Source organism: Heloderma suspectum, chromosome 4, assembly GCF_057233095.1.
Source record: "Heloderma suspectum isolate Gila_16-S chromosome 4, 16-S_ref, whole genome shotgun sequence".
NCBI classification, from domain to species: Eukaryota; Metazoa; Chordata; class Lepidosauria; order Squamata; family Helodermatidae; genus Heloderma; species Heloderma suspectum.
This window is the reverse complement of record NC_139461.1, coordinates 59,987,182-60,011,218: the sequence shown is the minus strand read 5'-3', so window position 1 is coordinate 60,011,218 and position 24,037 is coordinate 59,987,182. Positions and strand designations below refer to the sequence as shown.

Sequence of the window (24,037 nt, the reverse complement as noted above, 5' to 3'; positions counted from 1 at the left end):
AAACAATCCAGAGTTTTAACCCATGGTTTGTTCTCAATTTCTCTAGTGCAGGTTCTACATTTTCATATTAAGATTTTTTTAAACTACAATGGCTTGAATTCAAATCCCTACTGTTCAAGTGAAAGGCACTTACACAGGGGAAATCGATAGCTTTTCCTATCTTTGCCCCACCCCCACCTCAAACTAGGTCCCACCAGGTAATGGTGGTAGGGAAATCAGCAATGCGCACACACAGTGTGACCCTTGTGCAACAGGATCTTCGGATCTAAGCTGTTATTTTTAGTGTAATATTTTTCTATTTCCATTAAAGAATTTTAGGTTAGAATATCACATTTTAATTCTATTCTAATGTCATATAATTTTCTAAGCCACATGCTGTTTTTATGCATTAACAGGAATTATCCGCTAAGTTGCTTTTTGAACAAATGCAAGAGAAGCCTCTAAAAGCCAAATGAAAACCCTACTTTAAAAATTCATAGTTCAAATCATTTGGGAATGAAGGAAAAAGTTCCTGCCAAACATAGACTCCAATCCCATTAAGGAGTGGGTTCATTAAGAAACAAGTCTCTAGTGAGCCAAATAACACATTAACTGTTTTAATATTTCCCAGAAGTCTAGTGTTCTAATGAAGATAGTATGCATTATGTCACTACCTCAAGAAAAATGCCTATCGCCTAAAAATGAAAATGACTTTCACAACATACAGGGTTCGCATCTGAATGTGCAGGCCATATGTTATAAATAACCAGCCCAGCTGCAATATAAAGGCATGCATTTAAGAACCACCAGCAGGCTCTGGATCACCCATTATCCTAGTCTTTTTGTTCATCTGTTGGGGGGACTAAAGCTATGCACCAAGGACTCTTGAGATAGGTGATACTGGATCGTTAATGGCAAAAGGGTGTAGCTGGTCCTACTGAGGGCCTCAAAGAGGATCTCGATGAGAAGCTTGTAGGAACTCAAAATAGAGAATGTAAAATCAATTTAGCATGTGACTGCTTGGAATCAACAAAAAAGACATATGGTCTTCCTACTAGTTGCTGGAAGTCCTACTCCTGCTCCATATCTAGAGATAAAGATTGTTTTCTCTTTGCTGGGATGGAGGCAATTGTCACTGGAGAAATAACTGCCCCAATCCTCATTTGCCTCCCCACTGTTATAATCAACCTGATCAACCAACAATTTGTTTAGGAGTCCTGCTAATCCAATCACCTACTGCTGGAAATATAGAAGACTAAAATATTTATTTTAAAGCTATCAGGGAAAGAATAGTTTGTATAAGATGCAATCCAATTTGGGAAACAACAGAATTGCAACATGTCTAGAAAAAACCTAGGTCCCTAGTCATTCAAGGAATAAACGTTCATGCTAGCTGGAGATTGAAATATTTTTCCAGAGCAAAGCAGCATTAGAAAGCATGCACCCATAACCATTTAGAGATCATGTAAGGACGTATTACAAATTAATACTTTGTATTCGTTGTTTATAAAAACTATAATGTGCCCAGTACACAAAGTGAGCTATTTATAAGAAGTCAAATTCTCCCTGCAACAAGCAACCCTCAGTAATATTTTTAAAGTGTATATTTAACACTGCAAACACACTACCATGAATTTCACTTCTACAATTCTTCTATAGCCTGCAGGACACCTATCTGTACTAGCAGTAGCTATGTACAGAAAGCAGAGTAGCATGTCCCTAATTTGTTGAAATTAGGCCAAGCTTATCGGCAGTGATATCATAGTTTATAATTTTGCGGATGATACTCAGCTCTACCTCTTGTTTCCATCTGCACATCCCAGGGAGGCTGTGGAACTCTTAAACCAGTGTCTGGAGGCTGTTTTGGGAGGTATGAGGGTGAACAAGCTGAACCTTAATCCAGACAAGATGGAGGTACTGTGGGTTAGGAAACCAACTACTTCAGATGGAGGTTTACAACTGGTTTCAGATGGGGTTACACTCCCCCTGAAAGACCAAGAGTGCAGTCTGGGAGTCCTCCTGGAGTCTAAGCTAACTGGGGAAGCCCAGGTGGCTGTGGTGTCCAGGAGTGCTTTTTACCAGCTTAGCCTGGTACGCCAACTGCAGCCCTACCTGGTGAGGGCAGACCTTGCCACAATTATCCACACACTATTCACGTTGAGGCTGGACTACTGTAATATGTTATATGTGGGGCTACCTTTGAAGATGGTTCAGAAACTTCAGCTTGTGCAGAATGTGGCCACCCAAGTATTGGTGGGGGCAAGGCAATTCGATCACATAACGCCTATACTGTGCCAGCTGCACTGGTTACTAGTGCATTTCCAAGCCCAATTCAAAGCACTGGTTTTGACCTTCAAAGCCTTAAACGGCTTGGGACCAGGTTATTTGAAGGACCGCCTTCACCCATATCAGCCTGCCTGCACTTTAAGATCAGAAAGAGAGACCCTTTTCATTTTCCCACCTGTGAGAACAGCCATGTAAGTGATTACACATGAGAAGGCCTTCTCTGGAATGGCCCCACACCTTTGGAACGAGCTGCCATCAGGGGTCCGCCATGCTCCATCATTGCAGACTTTTAAGAAGGCCTTGAAAACATATTATTTTACCTTGGCCTTCTCATGATATGACTGCTATTGTTGCTGTTACTGCTGTTAACATCATTGCTGGTTTTATTGTTGGATTTTATTGCTGTTTTTATTGTTTTTATCACTTTTAATATTTTAACTGTTTTTATGTATTTTATCGCTGTAAGCCACCTTGGAAGGGCTTCTGCCCTGAAAGGCGGCCAAGAAATAATTTAAATAAATAAATTTTGGAAACTCACCAACAGAATTATAAGACTGTATACAATTATTCTGTGCTTGTGCAAACCAAACAGGAACAAGGAGAGTGGACAATCTAATTAATTTTAGTTCAGTTCACTAGTAACTCAATATCAGAGTCCGATTTTATTATCCAAAGATTCTACCTAAAATGTAGAGGCTTATGTTATCTGATGGGAACACCTTGTACGGAGCAAGTTATTTGGGGAGTTGTTCTGAAAGTCTTGAGGAATACATAGGTTACATCAGCCTTCCCCCAACCTGTACCCTCCAGACGTTTTGGACTACAACTCTCAGCATTCATGACAATTGGTCATGCTGGCTGGGGCAGTGACAAGTGGAGGGGCTACAGCTGAGACCAGCCAGAGAACAAAGCCATTTCTCTAGTTAACTTATCATGGCCCATTTCAGACATGCATTTTCTGGCCTTCAACCACAGTTAAGAGACCATGACTGTGGTCTCCTATTCCTTTCCCCTCCATTTGCCCCTCTCCCACACAAATGTCACCCTCCCTTCCAGCATTGACCATAGTATAGGTAATGCCTGCACAGACACTAATGCTAACCATAATTAGCTTTGGTTTAAGATTAATCAGTGCAGATGTATTACTACTCAATGCTGAGAAGGGAGGGTGGAACTTTCATGGGCAAAAAGATGAGCAAGAGTACACAAGCCTGTGGGGTACTCCTAAAGATCAGAAAATACTACTTATATATATTTGGTCTATATTATTTTGTACAGCCTGCTGACTTTGTTCTAATCAAGAGCAGCTGACCCAACCAAGTAACCATCACCTTCCACATTCAATATTGACTTTCTCTCAAAATATCCACACCTTGATTAAGAACAAGTTATTTGGAAGCTTGCATATTATTTTAAACAGCTAGTTGATCTAATCAATGTTTTGCTAATGCAGACGTTGAAAGCAGATCAAAATCAGCACCGGCAGGTCCCAGGTCTACTTATTTCCTCTACTGCTTGACCTTGAAGTAATTTTAGAACTACTCAAAGGTTCCCCACCATTAAGTATCAGAATATCTAACATATTTCAAAACTATTTCACTACTATCTTCAACATACTTACTGCCTCCTTATTTCTGCATAATAAGATGCCACCAACTTTTGGTAGGCTTTTCCTTGAACTGATCAAATACAGCTCTTTGGTATGAAAATTTAATACTGCACAAACTAATTCTTGTTGTGTATTTGGTTAGAAAGTTTATCTACTAAAGCCTCAACTGCAGACATTTTAACTAATACCGCCAAAATAAACTAAGTGCTGCATGATGGTGCTGATCTGTCATAAGAACATCTCATACTCAAGACCTCCAAGGGTTGAAACTACTCTTGTAGAAAACTTAATGCACTAACATATTTAAAAGTCCACTTTAAAGATTGGACCTTGGCCTATACCAACTGGGACCCGTGTATGTATAATTATAGTAATACTGGGACTGTTTATGAACCCTTTTGTTTGCTGCACATTTTTTGTTAACCTTCATTCTTAAAATTGTAGAACTGGATGCTAGAATTGATGTTGATGTGTTGACAGTAATAAAATGAGATGTAGAAGGCTCATTGGAGTCAGATGGTACACTCCTCTGTTCTGACTGGCATAACTCTAGCCAAACAGAAAGGATTCTGAATGTAAGACAACCTCCAATCCAAGTTCTGAAAAATAGCTGCTTATGGAGAATGCTTCTGGGGATGAGATTGACAAACCCCACAAACTCTTATGCTGAAAACCAGAGGCACTTGTGACAATTACATTCCCTAAACCTACAGCACTTTGAAATATACTGAAAGCATTGAAGATGCTTATGTCCCTCAAATTACTTGTTTAAAAAAATCATTTTGTAGAAGTATAATAGGGTTTCTTAATGAATCAGGATTGCCATCAGCCTCAGGATTTGGCAGCTGACAGGCATCCTATGCAGAGCAGGAGGAGCAGCAGAGGTGATCTTCGCCCCCCCACCCACTCCTCCCACTCTGCATTTTGCTATACAGGCATTTTTGCCTGTATAGCTAGGGCTGGAGGGGGGGTTAGGAGGCTGGGGAGGGCTGGGCCAGCTTGTATCCCCACTTCCCCAGGCCCCTCCCACAAAACCGTCCCCTTTCCCTCCTTTCTGAGGTCACTTCTGCAAGCTTGGAGAGGCAGCCAGTTGCGAGGGGGAGGGGGAGCTTAGACTCCTGGATCTGGGAATTTGAACTATCCTATGGCCACCCAGATGCTGTCTAGGGACCATAGGATTGCTCTCTAAAGGTAACGTATTATTAAAGCTTCTTTAAGGTTAATGTTAAAGATTCTTTACCATGATTGAGAGTCTCAAACTACCTGCGGAGGACAGATGCAGTAGAAGAATAACTGCCAATTATAAATTCCATGGAAGAGAGACTTGCTTGACTTTTTGTAATTTTGCAAAAGGAATAGCAACACCTAGAATCCAGCTTGCCTTGCTCTGTGCTATCACAAGGCGTTTCTATAATATACAGCTGTCACCATCAATGGTAACAAAAAAGTCTCAGTTTGTTGGGTCAGGAACTGCAGGTGTAAGAAATTTCTCTTTCTCCTTGCCAATTATGCTGTTGTGTTTTATTCTCTTCTTGGCTTTTATTGCATAAAAACACAGAATAATACAAGTCTCTTTGGGGAGCCTCTTTAAGGTCAAAAAGCAGCATATAATTTTAGACTAGAGTTAGACCAAGGCGTATATTGCAGCATGTTTAAGGGACTACCTACATACTATGGGCAAATATGTGCAACAGAGCCAGCTATCATTAAAGAAAGAGCAGCTCTGGTGGAAGGGGAGATTTTGAACAGAGAAGTAGAGACAGAGAATAAAAGAATCCTTTTCCCCACATACTATCCCTCTCCAATGCAAAACAGGATATTACCCACAGCAGGGTTAAAATGCACATCTACCTACTTTTGTTTCCCACTGAGGGAAAAAGCTGATGGGGGATTTTTTTTTTTTTAAGGCAGGTGTGGAAAGGGTTAAGCACCTCCTCCCCACACTATTTCACCACTCAATTCTCCCATCTTAAAGCCAGGTCTCTTTTAAAAAAGACAAAAGATATCAGGGCTTTTGGATGTTTCCTTGTAACTGTAATTCACTGCCCAGTAAGAGGAGTCATCTCTGAATAAAGCCTGAGTTTCTTCTCAATATCTAGCTGTCTTAAGAGGGGAATTTAAAATATGCAACAAAGTAAATACAAGCAAGATCCCTTTTGAATTGTTATAGCTCTTAAAACAATTGGACAACAATTCTAAGATCTTGTCTATATTCTCCTTCAAAATGAATAACCAATATATTCGATAACAAGTTCTGACATCCTATTATTAAACACCAGAAGTAGAAGCAAAACCTTGGTTAATTCCTTCTTCACTTCCACAGAGAATTACCCATATGTGCACAAATATGTGCAAAACCAGGAAGAATTCCCGCCACCTCAGGAGTCCTCAATATTCAGGGAATAAAGCAAATGCACCAACTCGTATTCTGGGCAGATGCTTTAAAAGTCAGAGATTTGTTACCATTTGCAGGAAAATCTCAGCAGACTGCATCAGGGCAACAACAGATGGGCAACCCAATCCTCAAAACATTTGAAGAGAAGACCGCCAAAAATGGCAACAGAATCTATTTTCTCACATTCCACCGCCTACCTACATTTATTATGGTTAAATTTATTACTGTTATCATTCATACTGGAATCCTTTAATGCAAATTGGCTAGACAGGATAAAGCGTATTTCAAAACCTATTGCAAATCTGTGACACTGTTCTTTAAAAGTTGTGATAACTGAAAGAAGATGAACAAAAATATGCAGAAATCTAGCTGGTTCTAGAGGAGGAAAACTATCTTTCACAAAACATTTAAAAGAAATGACTGCAATCATGCCAACATTTTGCATGTACTTAATTATCTCATTGAAATCTTAAAAGTGCTTCACTTTGGTGGGATCATGCCCTGTGTAACTCTCATAACTACTATTGACATTAGGGGAGAAAATACTGAAGACTTAAGAAGGTGTCACTGGAGCTATCTAGCAAAATAAAGATGCAGGTGTACTGGTTGGTAATAAGCAGAGAGGCCCCCCACCCTCTTTCCAGAATCTCAACAGGACTCTAGAAGAACATTTTGACAGCCATAAAATTACAGCCTGTCCTGGTTTTCCTTGGAGAAATATGTCAAGGAAAGCAGAAGTACCTAAAATACAAAAAAAAGCACCTCAATGGCATCCGTTGTATTCTAACGCATTGCCATCAAGCGTTACAGGTGACAAAACTGCGATAGGAGGCTAAAGGAGACCGAGAGAGGGCAAAAAGAAGCTATTCCGCATTTTGTGTTTGTTTTGATCTGGTCTATTTTGCGACAATTTCACAATCTCTTCTACTCCACTCCCCGTACCGCAATTTCTGTACCGGAGGTGTGCGGCTGAGCGAGCGGAGTCTGTTAGGGGCCGCCTCACCTGGGAGAGCTGCCTGGGGTTGGGGCAGCCGAAGAGCGCGGAACTGGAGCTGAAGCTGATGGCCCCTCTGCGGCTGAGGACGTGCTGCGGGACCGGCCTGTCCAGCGGCAGCACCGGCAGCTGGTAACATACTTCCATCGAAACGGAGGCAGCCCCGCCGCCACCCCGTCGTCTTCTGCGGCGCCCACAAAAGCCAGGCCAGGCTCCAAGGGCGAGGCGAGGCGAGGCCCGGCCCGCCGCCGCTCTCACCTGCCCCGCGCGCTGGGAACGGCTGAGGACCGGCAACGGGCCGCGGAACACCGGCGCGAAGAGAAGGGGGCCTCCTCGGCCGGCTTCGGTTCGGTCTCTGCGCCGCCGACGCAGCCCCAGCGAGGGCTGAGAGAGGGAAACGAGTATCGAGGCTGAGGAGGAAGCAGAGGCGGCGGCGGCAGGTCCCGGCTCGAGTGCCGAGCGCCCCGGTCAGCTCCGCAGCCGGGACGGCCGCGTGCCGCCGCTCATCGGCGTCGCTGCGCGGGCCCAGGTGGCTGCTACGGCGGCGTCGGGCTGGTTTGGGTGAGACACAGCTCGGCTGCGGCAGCGCCGCTATTGTCCGGCACGAGGCGCGGCCCCGCGCGCAAGGGGCGGGGCCAGGTAGTGGCTGTTGGCGGCGGCGGGGCCGGCGCTGCGGGGGTGGAGGCGGCGGCGGAAGATAAAGGAGGAGGCGGGGGGAGGGAGCGGTGCGCGCGTAGGGGGCCGCCTCCTGCGCGCCCGCGCCTGCAATTAGCGCAGCGCGCGGGTCCAAGGAGGCGGCACCGAGCCAGGACGGGGGCTGGGCGTGGCTATGCGCGGCGGGAACGCCGACGGAGCCGTGCGTCGTGACGTCACTTTCCCCTCCGCGCACACCTTGCCGTGGGACGCAAGACCGAGAAAGCCGGCGGGCGCCGGGGGTCCTTTGCAGGCGCGTCGCGAGCCGTCTCGTTCTCTCAGTGCGCGACGTGCCCGGTCCTGGGCCCTTCCTTTTCTTTCAGCAACCGCCCACACACGCGCACGCACATCTCGCCGGTGTCATCTCCCATCTTTCTCCGGCAGCTTCTAGGTGGGAGGAAAGTTCTATGGATTTCTTATTTCTCCGGCCCAAACAGGATGGAGAATGTCTAAAACTGTTTGAAATATTCTGCGTTCAAGTTACTTTGCTCTCCGTTCACTGTGCGGTCCTATGCATGTTTACTCAAAAGTAAGTCCCACTAAGTTCGATGGGGCTTACACCCCAAGTAATTGTGCTGTTTATTTGAGAGCAAGCCCGTTGGGCACAGTGGGATTTCCTTAACATAAGAAGAGCCATGCTGAATCAGACCAAAGGCCCATACAGTCCAGCATTCTGTTCACACATTAGCCAGCCAGTTGCTTGCAGGAAACCCACAAGTAGGACATGAATGCAGTGGCATCCTCCACTCATGTTTTCCAGCAACTGGTATACAGAAGCATGCTGCCTGGAGAAATAATACATAGCCCATGACTAATAACCATCCTTCTGATTAAACACACAGCATTGTGCTGCATAGTCCTTTCTCAAGGCCAATAGTATTCCTTCAGAATTTGAGGTTACTTTTAAGATTTTGCATACAAAAACTAATACCAAACAAAATGAGGTAGCTTTGAAGTGACCTTGCACTCTCTTGGTTGGTTTGTCTATAGGAGCAAGCTATTCTCAGAGCCTTGCCTCAAGCAGCCTCTGCCCACCTGTACCAGTGGCTCCAATTGCTTCCTTTCTGTCCCCCAGCTTATCCTAGAACCTATCTGACAATAGCTGTCCTGTTCCCTACATGGATGTTTAGAGGCTGATGGCAAGATAAGCGTTTTTTGAGAGAGAGGACTGAAGGTGATATAAGAAGCATTATTGTGTAAAATAATATTTCTGTAGTGCTTTGACAACCATACAGAACAGAAAAGACAAGGTTCCCAGTAACAAATTCAAAACAAACACCGTAAGGGCACAATCCTATTGAGCTAGGCGGCCGCCTCCAAACTCGGAGGCAACCGCCTATCCAAAGCAGGGCAGGGGAAGCACGGAGGGGATTGTTCCCTCCGGGATCCTCCTTGCCTGCATTTTTGGCTAGACAGCCGATTGCAGCTGTCTAGCTGCAGGAGCATGGAGCGGAGAAGAAGGCTGCTGTACGACACATAGGATGTGTCGTACATGCATGTCCCCACCCCAGAATGCCCCTAGCCACACCCCTTTACGGCCGCTCTGCACTCCTTGCAAGCCCAGAGGATGGGGCTGTTCCACGCTGCCTCCAAGGCAGCACAGAAGTGGGGGAGGTCGGTTCCTGGAAAACAACATATCCTATGGCCATCTAGCCACTGTCTAGAGGCTATAGGATTGCTCCCTAAGTGTTAAGAAACTGACAACACTGCCCTGGACCCATGAATTTAGTGGGCTATTTTGCCTTTACTGACCAGGAGACCACTGAAAGAATTCAGTCACTCAGGAAAGTGAAACTACTTCTCAACATTATCAGTCTCTGTAAACTTATTAGAATGTATTATGTCTAGAGGAGCACCTGAGGTAAACTTTTTGTAGTCAAAATGGAATCACGCTGGGGGTCCATAGACTACCAGATATCGCTTTTCTGTAAAATTGACTGCCAGATAAATGATATTGTTGTGTTTGAAAAATTGACTGACTGTGTATAATTGATATGGCTGATTTGAAAAACCATTCAGCATAATTGCACTATCAAGTATTATAAACTTTGCCAAAAAAAATTAACTGGTCCAGGGCAGTGCTGTCAGGTTTCTTACACTTGGAGTGTTTGTTTTGAATTTATGCTTTGACAACCTACAAAACCTGTTCGACTAAAAAAAGATTAGAATGAGAAAAGAAATGTGTGTTGGAAGCTACAGGAAACAATGTTTCAGTCATAATACCTTCAACTCTCCCAGGCCATTACAATCTCCAGGGAAGGCCCTGTTGTCCATGCCACAGCCTGCAGATTTCTGTTTCGCAACAACATGGAGATGGGCCTTTTCTGCAGTGGCGCCCACCCTATGGAATTATCTCCCCTCTGAAGTAAATCAGGCCTCAGTGCCAAGGTGTTCTAGGCATCTTTTGAAAATATATCTGTTTGCTTTGACTTTCCCCCAGCCGTGAGCATCTTTGTACCAGCCTTACAATACTATCGATTATGTGTGTGTGGTCTACTTTGTTCGCTTTTATTCTTTTGTAAACCTCTTCCAGGATTTGTTTCAAATGAGAAGCACTATATAAATATAGTAAATAAATAATAAACTCTCAAAAATCATAGTCTGTCTCCTGCCTTGTACAGTGAAATGTAAGCCTTCTGGGAAGAAAGTGTATCAGTTCTATGCACCTAATCCATTGTTGGCTCTAAACTAAGCACTGTTTCATGTACTTCAAAATTCTCTGAACTGAATTCCCTAATACCTGGGAACTCACAAACATCCTGAGGATAGCTTCTTAAATTAGAACTGGTTAGTGTACTATAGTGAACCCACTGTTTCTGGAGATGTATTCAAACATCACATAAATAACATGATACAATTTGTGTGTGTGTGTGTGTGTGTGTGTGTGTCACACACACACACACACACACCCCTCAAGAAGATCTGTGAAAAGCAGAGTTTGACTTGTTTGATATCACTTTCAGTGATGGTACTCAGCATATCTAGACTGATGCAAAAAAAAGGGCTCTACTTCTCATCATTTCTTTGCCTAAATCTTTGTTGAGCACATCGCCACTGTAATATATTAAAGTGTTGTTCAGAGCTTCCTTAATAGCTCCAGTCCTCAGTATTTGAAAAATCAACTCAGAGATCAAAGCTGCTATCTTTGGAACACAGAAACAGAACACTTTATGAGACTATGGCATACCAACTAGTTCTGGATTTTCTAACAAACTGGAGGGCCTAAGGCCTGTAGAATGTGTCTCACACAGTCATAAGGTGAATAGGTTGGATGCAGGCTTGGTCATGCTTAGAGTAGACCCATTGAAATCAGTGGGACTTCAATTAGTCATAACTTGTCCCATTGATTCCAATGGGCCTACACTAAGCATGACTAAATTTGGATCTAACCATTATGACTAACTCTTGTTATTACTAAAGTTTCTGTTCAACTGACAGATACAATGGAATGACTGACATGACTACCCCCACTGGCACAGATCGCTGTGCTGTGTGAACCCAGCGAGGGTGGCTTATTGCCGTGTTTAACAAGTCACCCATGGGCTGTTTTAGGGTTCTGGGGTGGCTTGTTAACAATGGCAACAAGCCACTCTCACTAGGTTTGCATGACATGGCAGGCTGCGCCAGTGACGGTAATTATGCAAATCCCTGCAATATGTGAGGGGCAAGGGAAATCAGCCACCATGGCTTATTTCCCCCGCCATGATCATGCAAACAGGCCCAATATCTGCACAAGAAGCAGAGTCGTCCCATTCAAAAAGGCTATGGAACATAGTCCCATGGGAACTTTTTTTTAGAAAGCCAACCTTTCACCTTCCATTGTAAGTACAAAACTTTTATCTTTGTTGTTTTTTTAAAATAGATACTGGAGGCATGCAGATCATAGACTCATATAATCATAGGGTTGGAAGGGGCCTACAAGACCATCGCGTCCAACCCCCTGCTTAATGCAGGAAGCCTGATTCCCAGGCAGTTTCCCATCCAAATACTAACCAGGGCTGACCCTGCTTAGCTTCCAAGATCAGACGAGACTGGGCACATCCAGCCCTTTGCTAGTTAATGCAGCATCTCTTTAAGAGATTTTTAAAAATTGAAGCAGGATTCCTTCTGGAGGGGAAATTGTGAATCATATAATAAGGTACCCTCATCCTACCAGATGAGGAAACATTTTCCTCCAACGATGTATGTAGTATCCAATTCGTGTGTGTGTGTGTGTGTGTTTGGTAGTTATACTAAATAACTACTGGTTCTAGCAGTAGCACCAATAAAGTGCTAGCTGTTAATCAAACTAAGACATAATACTGAATCACTAGCACATTATAACATCTTAGAATACACCTCCCTCCATAAAACAACTTAAGGCCATGCTACAACAAGAACTAATGCCTGGGCATGCTATGAGGTAAAATTTTGTTATTGATTTTGGTTAATTAAAAAAAAAAGTATGGCACCATTGACGCAAACGTCAAGCAGTGTGGGAGCTGCTTTAGTATGATGTGATCCCACACTGCAGGGGTGTACATATAAATAGTACGACCACAAGTACAGAGCCAATTATGTGGGTTTTTTCCGCTGAATCAGAGGATGTCAGTTCTGCTGGAAAGACCTTCGCAATCAGCACTGATCCCATGATCATACTATTTTCACATGTGCACTCCTGCAGCATAGCATTGCATCATGCTGAAACAGTGTGTAGGTGTGTGAAGAGCACCAGTATTGACGTCATATAATCCCTCCAAACAAAACCCACATGCCAGATTAACATTATATATATGAAAGTGGGTCAGGGGGAGGAACCACTCTTCACAGAAGAAATCTAAGCAATAGAAAGCAGCAAAAGTACTAAACCCATGGAACTCTATCCACTTCCCGCTTCTGCTGCCAGAACAAATATGCAGGTGGAGCAGCCACAAAAAGTAGTATACAACAAGAGCCAAAATTGCACAATGAAAGGTGTGGAAGTATTAAAGAGAGAGGAGAACCGAGCTCTAGATTATTTTTCTTTGCAATTTGAGAACACTATGGTAAAGGAAAACACTGCCTCAACTGACAAGGCCCTCTTCTCCACCCTCCTTTATTTCCTCTTCCCTCTTTGCTTGCACTTGTCACCTTGCACCTGCTATGACATATGCAACTTTAGCTCTGTAGAGCAAGTGAGTAGCAAAACTGTGGTCTATCAGATCATAATTACAAATTCTCTGTGCTGTGATGCACCTCATATTACCAGAGCCTCATAGGGTTTGGGTAGGTAATTCCACATTAGTTGTCTTAAAACTATTATCAAGGAGATGACCAGAAACTGAACCAAAGTTTTCAAGGAGTTGAAGATGGGGTGGATTTTCACCATGCTGTACAGAGAGAAGCAACATTATCTGGTGAGGGATTAACTATGGGGAGCGAAGGGGAAGGAGACATTGAAAATAAGTCAAGGATCTGATTGATGTGTCACAATGGAGGTAGAACCATTTATGTGAAATAAAATACTGTTCTTTATTAGAATTAATTAGCAACTTTCCATTTTAGAACTCTTTATTTTCAGGCAATGAATTTTACAGAAACTGCTCTTCTTTCCCACACAAACTTGTAGAAGATACAGAGTGCAAATAAAAGATGTTTCCCATGATACAGGAATTTACTACTTGGCTAAGACATCAATCCTAAAGACAATATAAAAGTGTATAATTTATTTTAATGGCTCTTTCTTTTAAATACATACGTTTGGGATTGTCTCCTGCAAATGTAAAAAGAAGCCCTTTAAACTTGGTCAGAATAATTTTTCTTACCTAATGTTTGAGTTACTACCACATTTAGGATGTGACAGAAAATATATAAAACTTGAGTTGTTGACAGAATGTATAAATGTATGGTCCAAGTTTTCCCCTCCTCCTTTTATATGAAAACAATGTTGTCACTATAATCAAAGCTTCTAGTTTCAAACTGCAATTTGCTTTGAACCAGTATTTTAAAGATAGGTTAAATGTAGGTTATATAGTGAAGCCAGTCATGAAAAGTTGTTTATCAAGTCTTTAACTCTTCCTTAAAAGCTACTATATATCAAATTTTGAAAGGTCTCTCTTTGTTATAGCCCTTTTATAAAACTTTACTGTCATTTTGTACATAAGCAGTTTGCACTATTCTTCTTCTGAGATCTTCATTTTAATAAATGGTCTCTATTGTAACCCTGTTCAGCATGTTTCTAATTCTAATCACCTACCTCTCTCTGCATAGAGAAAAGGATTACATCAGGAGTCACAGTTTGGGGAGAAATTCCTGGAGGGAGGGCCCACACCCTGACAGCATCTGGCCCTCAGGCACCGAGCTGGAATGCGATTTTGCCCCCAGAAGCTAAACAGTTCATCACCTCTGATATATGGACCCCTCAAGAATATTCCAGGCCCTCTCCTGAATTTTCCATTTACACTCGGCTATGAAGCTCACTGCATGACCTTGGGAGGATGTTGTTTTTAGGATAAAAGGGGGGGTGGTAGGGGAAGACCATGTAGGCCAACTGGAGCTTTTTGAAGAAAGAACGGTTATAACTACATACATACATTGAAAACCCTGTGAATTTCCAGCTCTTCTGGGGGTGAAGGTATAAGGGAAAACATGCAAGTAATAGGAGCAATATAGTTAAGTAAATATATTAGGGGCTGCCTGTAGTAATGTTCTTGCTGCTGCGCAATATATTCCTGCTCCCTTGCACCACCTTAACGCTACATTTTTGGCTACAGGCTTGATCTGGAGAAAAGGGGTATACTTCCCCAGTCACCCTACAAACCCCCCTGTTACATATAAACATAGGGGTTCCAGTACTTTCATTTGTCTTTGTTTATCAGTAATGACAACTGGATCATTTGTTTTTGCTTATAGTAATTAAACAGGAAGTTCGAGAATTCATAATATGCCAAACCAAGGACTAAATATTAGCCAATTGTATCTTTATGATTCTGTAACTGTATGTATTTATCAAGGATAAGTCTTTCCCCCTGGAAATAGGCCAGTGATTAGATTATTTTTATTGGTTAATGGAGTCGTAACACCAATATCTTCCATTAAAAGATAACTGGAGTGGTTACAAGACTGCTGCTTACTTAGAATTTCCTCAGTGAGTTTTTCTATATATCTTTAACACTATTTGTACTCTGGGCTTGCAATGCTTGGGCCTGTTCTCACATCACGACAGCCCAGTGTGGGTTAATTTACCCACAGGGGCTGTTATGTGCCTGGGCATTCACAGGGATGGTTTTTGCATGGTGTCTGCAGGCACCTGGCTTGCCCTAGTTTGTTGTGTCATGCAAACCCAGGCAGCAGGGGGTGTTTGAGGGTTAAACAACCCTCAAATAACCCTATAATAATCCATGTTTACCAATGAGCCAAAAGTTCCTTAGTAAAAATGAATGTATGTCAATTACAAATGCAATCTTAGGCAAGCTTGGCAGTTTCAATGTTGTAATTAATGTTTTCAGGTGATTATCCTTAACAAGTATGTGAGAGTGTGTGTGTGTGTGTGTACACACATACATGTCATTGAAATGCGTATATGTGTCACAGTGAAATTGAACTAATTAGAAGTGACAGCGAAACTGAAGGTGCCTGAGAAACTTTAGTGGAAGAGAGTTGAACTCTGTTGAAATAGATGAGTGGTTGTTAACATATCATGCAAAGTTATTTGGGTTGCTAACATTTCTCAGCGCGTGAACAGTTTTCAGAATCTTTGTGTTTTTCCCCCTTAAATTTAAATGATGTAAGGGAAGTACATGCTATTCTCTTTAATTTTTTTACAAGTATTCCAGTAAAAGTGTCTACATAATATAACACTGAAATCACATTAAAGGCAAAATCCTATGCACGTTTAGACAGAAAAAAGGCCTACAACTCCCAGTATGCCCCAGCTGACATGCTGTAGCCCCATGGCTGGCTGGGGCATGCTGGGAGTTGTAAGCCTTTTTTTTATATCTAAACATGCATAGGATTGTGCCCTACATGTACTTTAATTTTTTCTTCAAATATTTTAGGACAAATACTTGTGGTATGTTGGGACAAAAATTAACATGATATACTCTTTTAAGCGTTCTTGTTTAATAAATTCAAATAAAATAAACATGCTAAATTAGATCTCCTTAGGGCATCAGAAAATTTTCCAGTGCAAACTGATTGTTTTCATATGGAAATGGCCCTATGAAATTATCCTAATTTGCATTGGAACATTTTCCAGTTTAACATTTTCTAGAACACCCACATCATTGGATGAAGACAAACAAGCAGAGGCGTAATCCAGATAAAATGGAAGTAAAATGGGGAAACCAGCTGATCTGTATGGAGGTGTGAGACTGGGTTTGCACTCCCCCTGAAGGACCAAGCCCACAGCTTGGGGCAGGGAATCTCCTGGACTTAGCAATGTCAGTGGATATGCAGATGGCATCAATTACCAGAGGTGCCTTTTCTCTGCTTCAGCTGATTTGCCAGTTGCGCTCCTGTATGGAGAAAGTTCACTTTGCTACAATCATCCATGCCCTGGTTACATTGGGACTAGACTACTGTAATGTGCTCTGCGTGGGACTGCCTTTAAAGGCAGTTTGGAGGCTTCTGCTGGTGCAGAATGTATGTAGCCACCTGGTTGCTCATGGGGGCTAGGCAATTGGAGCATATAACACTGATTATATACCAGATGCATTGGTTGCCAGTGATCACCTTTAAAACCCTAAACTTGGGCCCAGGTTATTTGAAGGACTGCCTGCACCTATAGAACCTGCCCAGGCCCTAAGATCAGCCAAAGAGGCCCAGTTCATGTGCCCACTAGTAATCTATTAGATTTGCGGGCACAGGAGTTAGGGCCTTTTCTATGGTGGCCCCATCCTTATGGAATGACCTAACATGGGATATATGTGTGACTCCCTCCTTGACTGTTTTTAAATGAACCTTAATTTAAAATGACCTGGTTGTTCCAGGGTGCTTTTATGAGTGTAGGCCCATTGATATAATGTTAATTATTATTGTTGTAACTGTTTTAAATATTTTATGTTTTAATTAATTCTGTTTTATATGTTATTGTTTTAAATGTTACTTTGTGAACCACCTTAGGCAGGCTTTGCCTTAAGGTGGTATAGAAATATAATGAGAGCAAAATAAAATAATAAAAAATATAAGAGAGCTTCAGCTATTGGGCAGTATAGAAATAAATAAATAAATAAATAAATAAAACATATGCATCCTTTTTTCTTTAAATGCTAAACTGTCCACTTTGAAAATGCAGAATTACATAGCTGAGCAAAATGTTATGTTTCCAAACCCACAAATGTAAATATTTTCCAATCGATACGAGAAGCAACAAATGGAATCCAACAGCTATACAAAACTACAAGAAAAAACAGCAACAGTACCAGCTGGGTAGACAAAAAAAATTGATTAAGAACATAAGAAGACCCATGCTGGATCAGACCAAGGTCCATCTAGTCCAGCATTCTGTCCACACAGTGGCCAACTAGCTGTCCGCTAGAAACCCACAAGCAGGACATGAATACAAGAGCACCCTCCTGCCCATGTTCCCCAGCAATTGGTGTACATAGGCATACTGCCTCTGATACTGGAAGCAGCATATAGCCATCAGGACTAGTAGACATTAATAGCCTTCTCCTCCAGGAATTTGTCCAATCCCCCTTTAAAGCCATCCAAACTGGTAGCCATCACTACGTCTTGTGGAAGTGAATTCCATAGTTTGACTCTGCACTGTGTGAAAAAGCACTTCCTTTTATCTGTCCTGAACCTCCCACCAATCAGCTTCATGGGATGACCCGGAGGTCTAGTATTATGAAAGAGGGAGAAAAATGTCTTCCTATTCACTGTCTCCATACCATGCATGATTTTGAACACCTCTATCATGTCTCCCCTTATTCGCTTCTTTTCTAAGCTAAACAGTCCCAGACATTGTTAACTTTTCCTTGTAGGGGAGTTGCTCCAGCCCCTTGATCATTTTAGGGCACAATCCTATGCAATTTGGGAGTTGTAGGACATGTTTCTGTCTAAACATGTATAGGATTGCGCCCTTGGTTGCCCTTTTGTTCACTGGCTCCTTAAGTGCAGTGGGAACCACACCCTCTGTAACAGAGTTATTAATCACTTCTGAGATCCAGATGGTAAACCCAGTCCTGGCAGATTTTAATATGCAGGAAGGGCTTGGATCCAAAGAACAGATGATGGGTCTCAAACTGCCGAGTAACCTGTACATATGATCAGGCAGAACTAACTGACACCTCCTTATTTTTACCTCCTTATTTTTGCACTTTTCCCATTTCTACAATATCCTTTTTTAGGTGCAGTGACCAGTATTCCAAGTGTGGTCGCACCATAGATTTGTATAAGGGGAATATGACCTTGGCAGTTTTATTTTCAATTCCTTTCCTAATTATGCCTAAGATGGAATTTGCGTTATTCGCAGCAGCCACACACTGGGTCGACATTTTCATTGAGCTGTCCATCAAAACCCCAAGGTGTCGTCACCACTAGCTCAGATTCCCAATGTGTTTCAAAAACCTGTCTTTCCTAAGTGGGAGAAATGCTTTACAAGTAAGTGAGGAAGTTGGGTTTTCTCACCTATTCAATACAGTACAATCTTCTGTCTTATATACATTGCTCAGACACTTACCAAATTATGGCAGTGTAACTGCTCAGATTACATAGCTAAAACTTGGTCTTAGTCTGGCACTCTTGAGTCAGCCAGGGCCAAACTGCTATTATGTTGTAGATCCATGACTGCATCTCCCAACATATTTATTTTCACTTAAAAGCAGGGGAGTTGTTGGATGGATCAGAACAGCTGTGCTGGGAGAAGGAGGTTAAACCTTTTCCTCCTGCGCCAGTTTCCTGAATCTCTCCCTCCACAAACTGCTGTTTGCCCTGCTGCAGAATAAAGGCAGGTGTTTGAAATGCAGTAGGGATTAAATCTACTGTGTGTGTGTCTGTGTGTACATAGCTGGTACTGTTGCTGGGGGCAGGGGTGTTCTGCCAAATCACTCTGGCTCTATTTAACAAAACCAAAATGAGATTTTGGTCTATTTAACAAAACAGGCAACAATGTCATCAGTGGAATTTGCCTTCCCCCCTTCTCACCATCCAGAGAATCCTGAGTGGCGCTCAACTCAGGGAGCATATCCACTGGTGAGAGCAAACTCTGGATCTCGCCCAGTGGCTTCAAGCAGCTTTCACTCTACTCCATGTTTTTAGAATTGCAGCCTTAAATTACTAATGCCCTGCACATTCTATTTTTTCCTAATTAAATGTGTAGGATTAGGTAAAACTGCAGTGGAGCTTATCTAGAATAATAAAAAAGAAGTGTGTCTGTCTGTCTGTCCATCACTACCATAGCACCAAGACCATGAAACCTAGACACCTGAAACTTGGCATTAGGAATGGGTGAGCTCATCTCATTCTGCCTCGTGCGCCGCTCACCGGACCCCCACCAGCCGCCTGACCCTGCTCACTGTGTGCAGTGAGCCGCCGGGTGGTCCACAGGTGAGCAGCCTCCCGCTCCCTCACTGAGCCACCATTTTGCATAAAAATGGTGGCTCAGCCTTTTACGGAAAGGCTGATTTTGCACAAATGGCAGCTGTAAAGAGCCCATTTATGCATAATTACAGGCGTAAATGGTCTATTTAGATCATTTGTGCCTGTAATTTTGCATAAATGGGCTTCTTTGTGGCGCTTTATTGCCGCCATTTGCAAAAACATCAGCGTTTCTGTAAATGACTGAGCTGCCATTTTATACCAAAAAAAACCCTGGTGCACAACAAGTCAGGCAAGCGCAGGGATTTGCGGATTGGTGTCTGCGGGGCCGAGCAGGCAAGAAATGCCAAGTTTCGAGCCCCAACCAAACACCCACAACATCCCTACTTGGGCGTGCATACTAAGGAGACCCTAGGGGTGTGCGCGTTGGGGTTATTTTGTTTTTAAATGGCGTGAATTAATTTTAATTCATTTAAAGTGGCTGTGTGGTTGAAGCCTGCAATAACACCTTCAGCCACTAGGGGCAGACTTTGAAGCCAGGTGAGATTCGAAGGCCAATGGACAGAGTTATATGTCTGCGCCCTCCCCCAATGTTCTGGGGCAACCCGACCCCTCAGGGAAATGGAGGGATAGACCCGTCCAACATTTTTAGTCACTAGGGATAGACTTCCCTAACCAGTGCATAGTTTTGCAGTCAATACAGTTTGAAGCCAGGGGAGATTAGTAAGCTGAGGGACACAGTTATAGACCTGCCCCCTTATGTAGGGCACCCCCCTAGGAAGAATGGAGTGGACAGACCCCTCCCTTAAGGAGCTTACAGGGGTGTACCTGGCAGGGGCTATGCTTAGGGGTGCCAACAGGTGTGCCTTGACTCAGATGGGGCAGGCACAATGTGTCCAGCTCTCTGACAGCTGCATAGGTTTGCTTGAAGGTTTCGCTGTATCAAACTAAGGGCTATTTAGTAGGCCGAGGGATAAAGTTATATCCCTGCTCCTCCCCACTGTTGTTGTTGTTCAGTCGTTCAGTCGTGTCCGACTCTTCGTGACCCCATGGACCATAGCACGCCAGGCCTTCCTGTCCTGCACTCTCTCCCGGAGCATGCTCAAGTTCATATTCATTGCATCGGTGATGCTATCTAGCCATCTCATCCTCTGCCGTCCCCTTCTCCTTTTGCCTTCAGTCTTTCCCAGCATCAGGGTCTTTTCCAGGGAGTTTTCTCTTCGCATTAGGTGGCCAAAATATTGGAGCTTCACCTTCATTATCTGTCCTTCCAATGAGCACTCAGGGTTGATTTCCTTTAGGATGGACTGATTTGACCTCCTTGCAGTCCAGGGGACTCGTAGGAGTCTTCTCCAGCACCACAGTTCGAAAGCATCAATTCTTCGGCGCGCAGCCTTCCTTATAGTCCAGCTCTCACAGCCATACATTACTACTGGAAAACCATAGCTTTGATTAGACGGACCTTTGTCGGCAAGGTGATGTCTCTGCTTCTTACTATGCTGTCTAGGTTGGCCATAGTTTTCCTCCCAAGGAGCAAGCGTCTTTTAATTTCATGGCTACAGTCACCATCTGCGGTGATCTTGGAGCCCAGGAAAGTAAAATCTGTCACTGCTTCCATTTCTTCCCCTTCTATATGCCAGGAAGTGATGGGGCCAGATGCCATGATCTTAGTTTTTTTAATGTTGAGTTTCAAACCAGCTTTTGCACTCTCCTCTTTCACCCTCAACAAGAGGCTCTTGAGATCCTCTTCGCTTTCTGCCATTAGGGTGGTATCGTCTGCATATCGGAGGTTGTTGATCATTCTCCCAGCAATCTTAATTCCGACCTCTGATTCATCCAACCCAGCATTTCTCATGATGTACTCTGCATATAAGTTAAATAAGCAGGGTGACAATATGCAGCCTTGTCGTACTCCTTTCCCAATTTTGAACCACTCGGTTGTTCCATGTCTGGTTCTTACTGTTGCTTCTTGACCCTCGTACAGGTTTCTCAGGAGACAGGTAAGGTGGTCTGGTACTCCCATCACTTTAAGAATTTGCCACAGTTTGTTGTGATCCACACAATCAAAGGCTTTAGCGTAGTCAATGAAGCAGAAATAGACATTTTTCTGGAATTCTCTTGCTTTCTCCATGATGCAGCGAATGTTGGCGATTTGATCTCTAGTTCCTCTGCCTCTTCTAAACCCAGCTTGTACTTCCGGTAGTTCTCGGTTCACATACTGCTGAAGCCTAGCTTGTAGGATTTTGAGCATCACCTTGCTGGCATGTGAAATGAGCGCAATTGTGCGGTAGTTTGAACACTCTTTGGCGTTGCCCTTCTTTGGAATTGGAATGTAAACTGACCTTTTCCAGTCTTGTGGCCACTGTTGAGTGTTCCAGATTTGTTGGCATATTGAATGCAGCACTTTAACAGCATCATCTTTTAGGATTTTAAATAGCTCAGCTGGAATACTGTCATCTCTGCTAGCTTTGTTGTTACTAATGCTTCCTAAGGCCCACTTGACTTCACTCTCTAGGATGTCCGGCTCAAGTTCAGTGACCGCACTATCATGGCTATCAGGGACATTCAGATCTTTCGTGTATAGTTCTTCTGTGTATTCTTGCCACCTCTTCTTAATCTCATCTGCTTCTGTTAGGTCCCTGCCTTCTTTGTCCTTTATCATGCCCATCTTTGCACAAAACGTTCCCTTGAGATCTCCGATTTTCTTGAAGAGATCTCTAGTCTTTCCCATTCTGTTGTTTTCCTCGATTTCTTTGCATTGTTCACTTAAGAAGGCCTTCTTGTCTCTCCTTGCTATTCTCTGGAACTCTGCATTCAGTTGGGTATATCTTCCCCTTTCTCCCTTGCTTTTCGCTTCCCTTCTTTCCTCAGCGACTTGTAAAGCCTCATCAGACAGCCACTTGGCTTTCTTGCATTTCTTTTTCTTTGGGATGGATTTCGTTGCTGCCTCCTGAACAATGTTACGGACCTCCGTCCATAGTTCCTCAGGCACTCTGTCTATCAGGTCTAATCCCTGAAATCTATTCCTCACCTCCACTGTATATTCATCAGGGATATGATTTAGGTCATACCTGAACGGTTTAGTGGTTTTCCCGACGTTCTTCAATTTAAGCCGAAATTTTGCAAGAAGCAGCTCATGATCTGAGCCACAGTCAGCTCCAGGTCTTGTTTTTACTGACTGTATGGAGCTTCTCCATCTTTGGCTGCAAAGGACATAATCAATCTGATTTCGATATTGACCATCTGGTGATGTCCATGTGTAGAGTCACCTCTTGTGCTGTTGGAAAAGAGTGTTTGCTATGATCAGCATGTTCTCTTGGGAAAACTCTATTAGCTTTTGTCCTGCTTCATTTTGTACACCAAGGCCATGCCTGCCTGTTATCCTGGTGATTTCTTGACTTCCTACTTTAGCATTCCAATCCCCTATGATGAAGAGGACGTCTTTTTTTGGTGTTAGTTCTAGAAGGTGTTGTAGGCCTTCATAGAACTGATCAACCTCAGCTTCTTCGGCCTCAGTGGTTGGGGCATAGACTTGAATTACTGTGATGTTGAATGGTTTGCCTTGGATTCGTACTGAGATCATTCTATCATTTTTGAGATTGTACCCCAGTACTGCTTTTCCCACCCTTTTGTTGACTATGAGTGCTACTCCATTTCTTCTAAGGGATTCTTGCCCACAATAGTAGATATGATGGTCACCTGAATTAAATTCGCCCATGCCTGTCCATTTTAGTTCGCTGATTCCCAAGATGTCGATGTTCAATCTTGCCATCTCATGTTTGACCACCTCCAGCTTACCTTGATTCATTGATCTGACATTCCAGGTTCCTAAACAATATTGTTCTTTACAGCATCGGATTTTCTTTTCACCACCAGACACATCCACAGCTGAGTGTCCTTTCGGCTTTGGCCCAGCCGCTTCACTCTTTCTGGCGCTACTTGGAAATACCCTCTGCTCTTCCCCAGTAGCATATTGGACACCTTCCGACCTGAGGGGCTCATCTTCCGGCGTCATCTCTTTTAGCCTTGTGATACGTTCCATGGGGTTTTCTTGGCAAGAATACTGGAGTGGGTTGCCATTTCCTTCTCCAGTGGACCACATTTTGTCAGAACTCTCTGCCATGACCTGTCCGTCTTGGGTGGCCCTGCACGGCATAGCTTATGGCTTCACTGAGTTACGCAAGCCCCTTCGCCACAACAAGGCAGTGATCCATGAAGGGGTCCTCCCCACTACTGCAGGGCAACTCCCTTCAAGGGAATGGAGTAGGAAGACGTTTCCCTCAGAGGGCTCTAAGGGCTATTTCCATCCTTGTGAAGCTAGTCCATTCAGTAGTATATGTTCCAAACTAAATTCCCATGTCTCATTTTGTGTAGAGGAATGTGGACTATTTAGCAAGGTACTAAAAAGTATGGAAATGTACTGCAAGTTGAAGCTGGGATCCTTCTAATTCTATCCATCTAGGGACTTAAACAGAATCTGGCATCAGCTGTGGGAAACCTTAGAATCATAGAGTTTGATGGGGCTTTGTCGGCCATCTACTCTAGCACTCTGCTCAGTGCAGGAAATCCAAACTGGAATATT

The 24,037-nt window shown here is 43.3% G+C and overlaps 1 protein-coding gene across 2 annotated transcripts in view; it reads right to left on the bottom strand.

Annotated features, from left to right (window-relative positions):
- PDE7A (phosphodiesterase 7A) overlaps nucleotides 1–8,029 on the bottom strand; it is a 67,257-nt gene extending 59,228 nt beyond the window's left edge. For both annotated transcript variants that reach the window (XM_084849419.1, XM_084849418.1), the window contains exon 1: nucleotides 7,273–8,029. In XM_084849419.1, the coding sequence (XP_084705545.1) occupies nucleotides 7,273–7,410 (138 nt within the window). In that variant the 5' untranslated portion in view covers nucleotides 7,411–8,029. The remainder of the gene's footprint in view (nucleotides 1–7,272) is intronic.
- Between the last annotated feature and the right edge of the window lie 16,008 nt (nucleotides 8,030–24,037).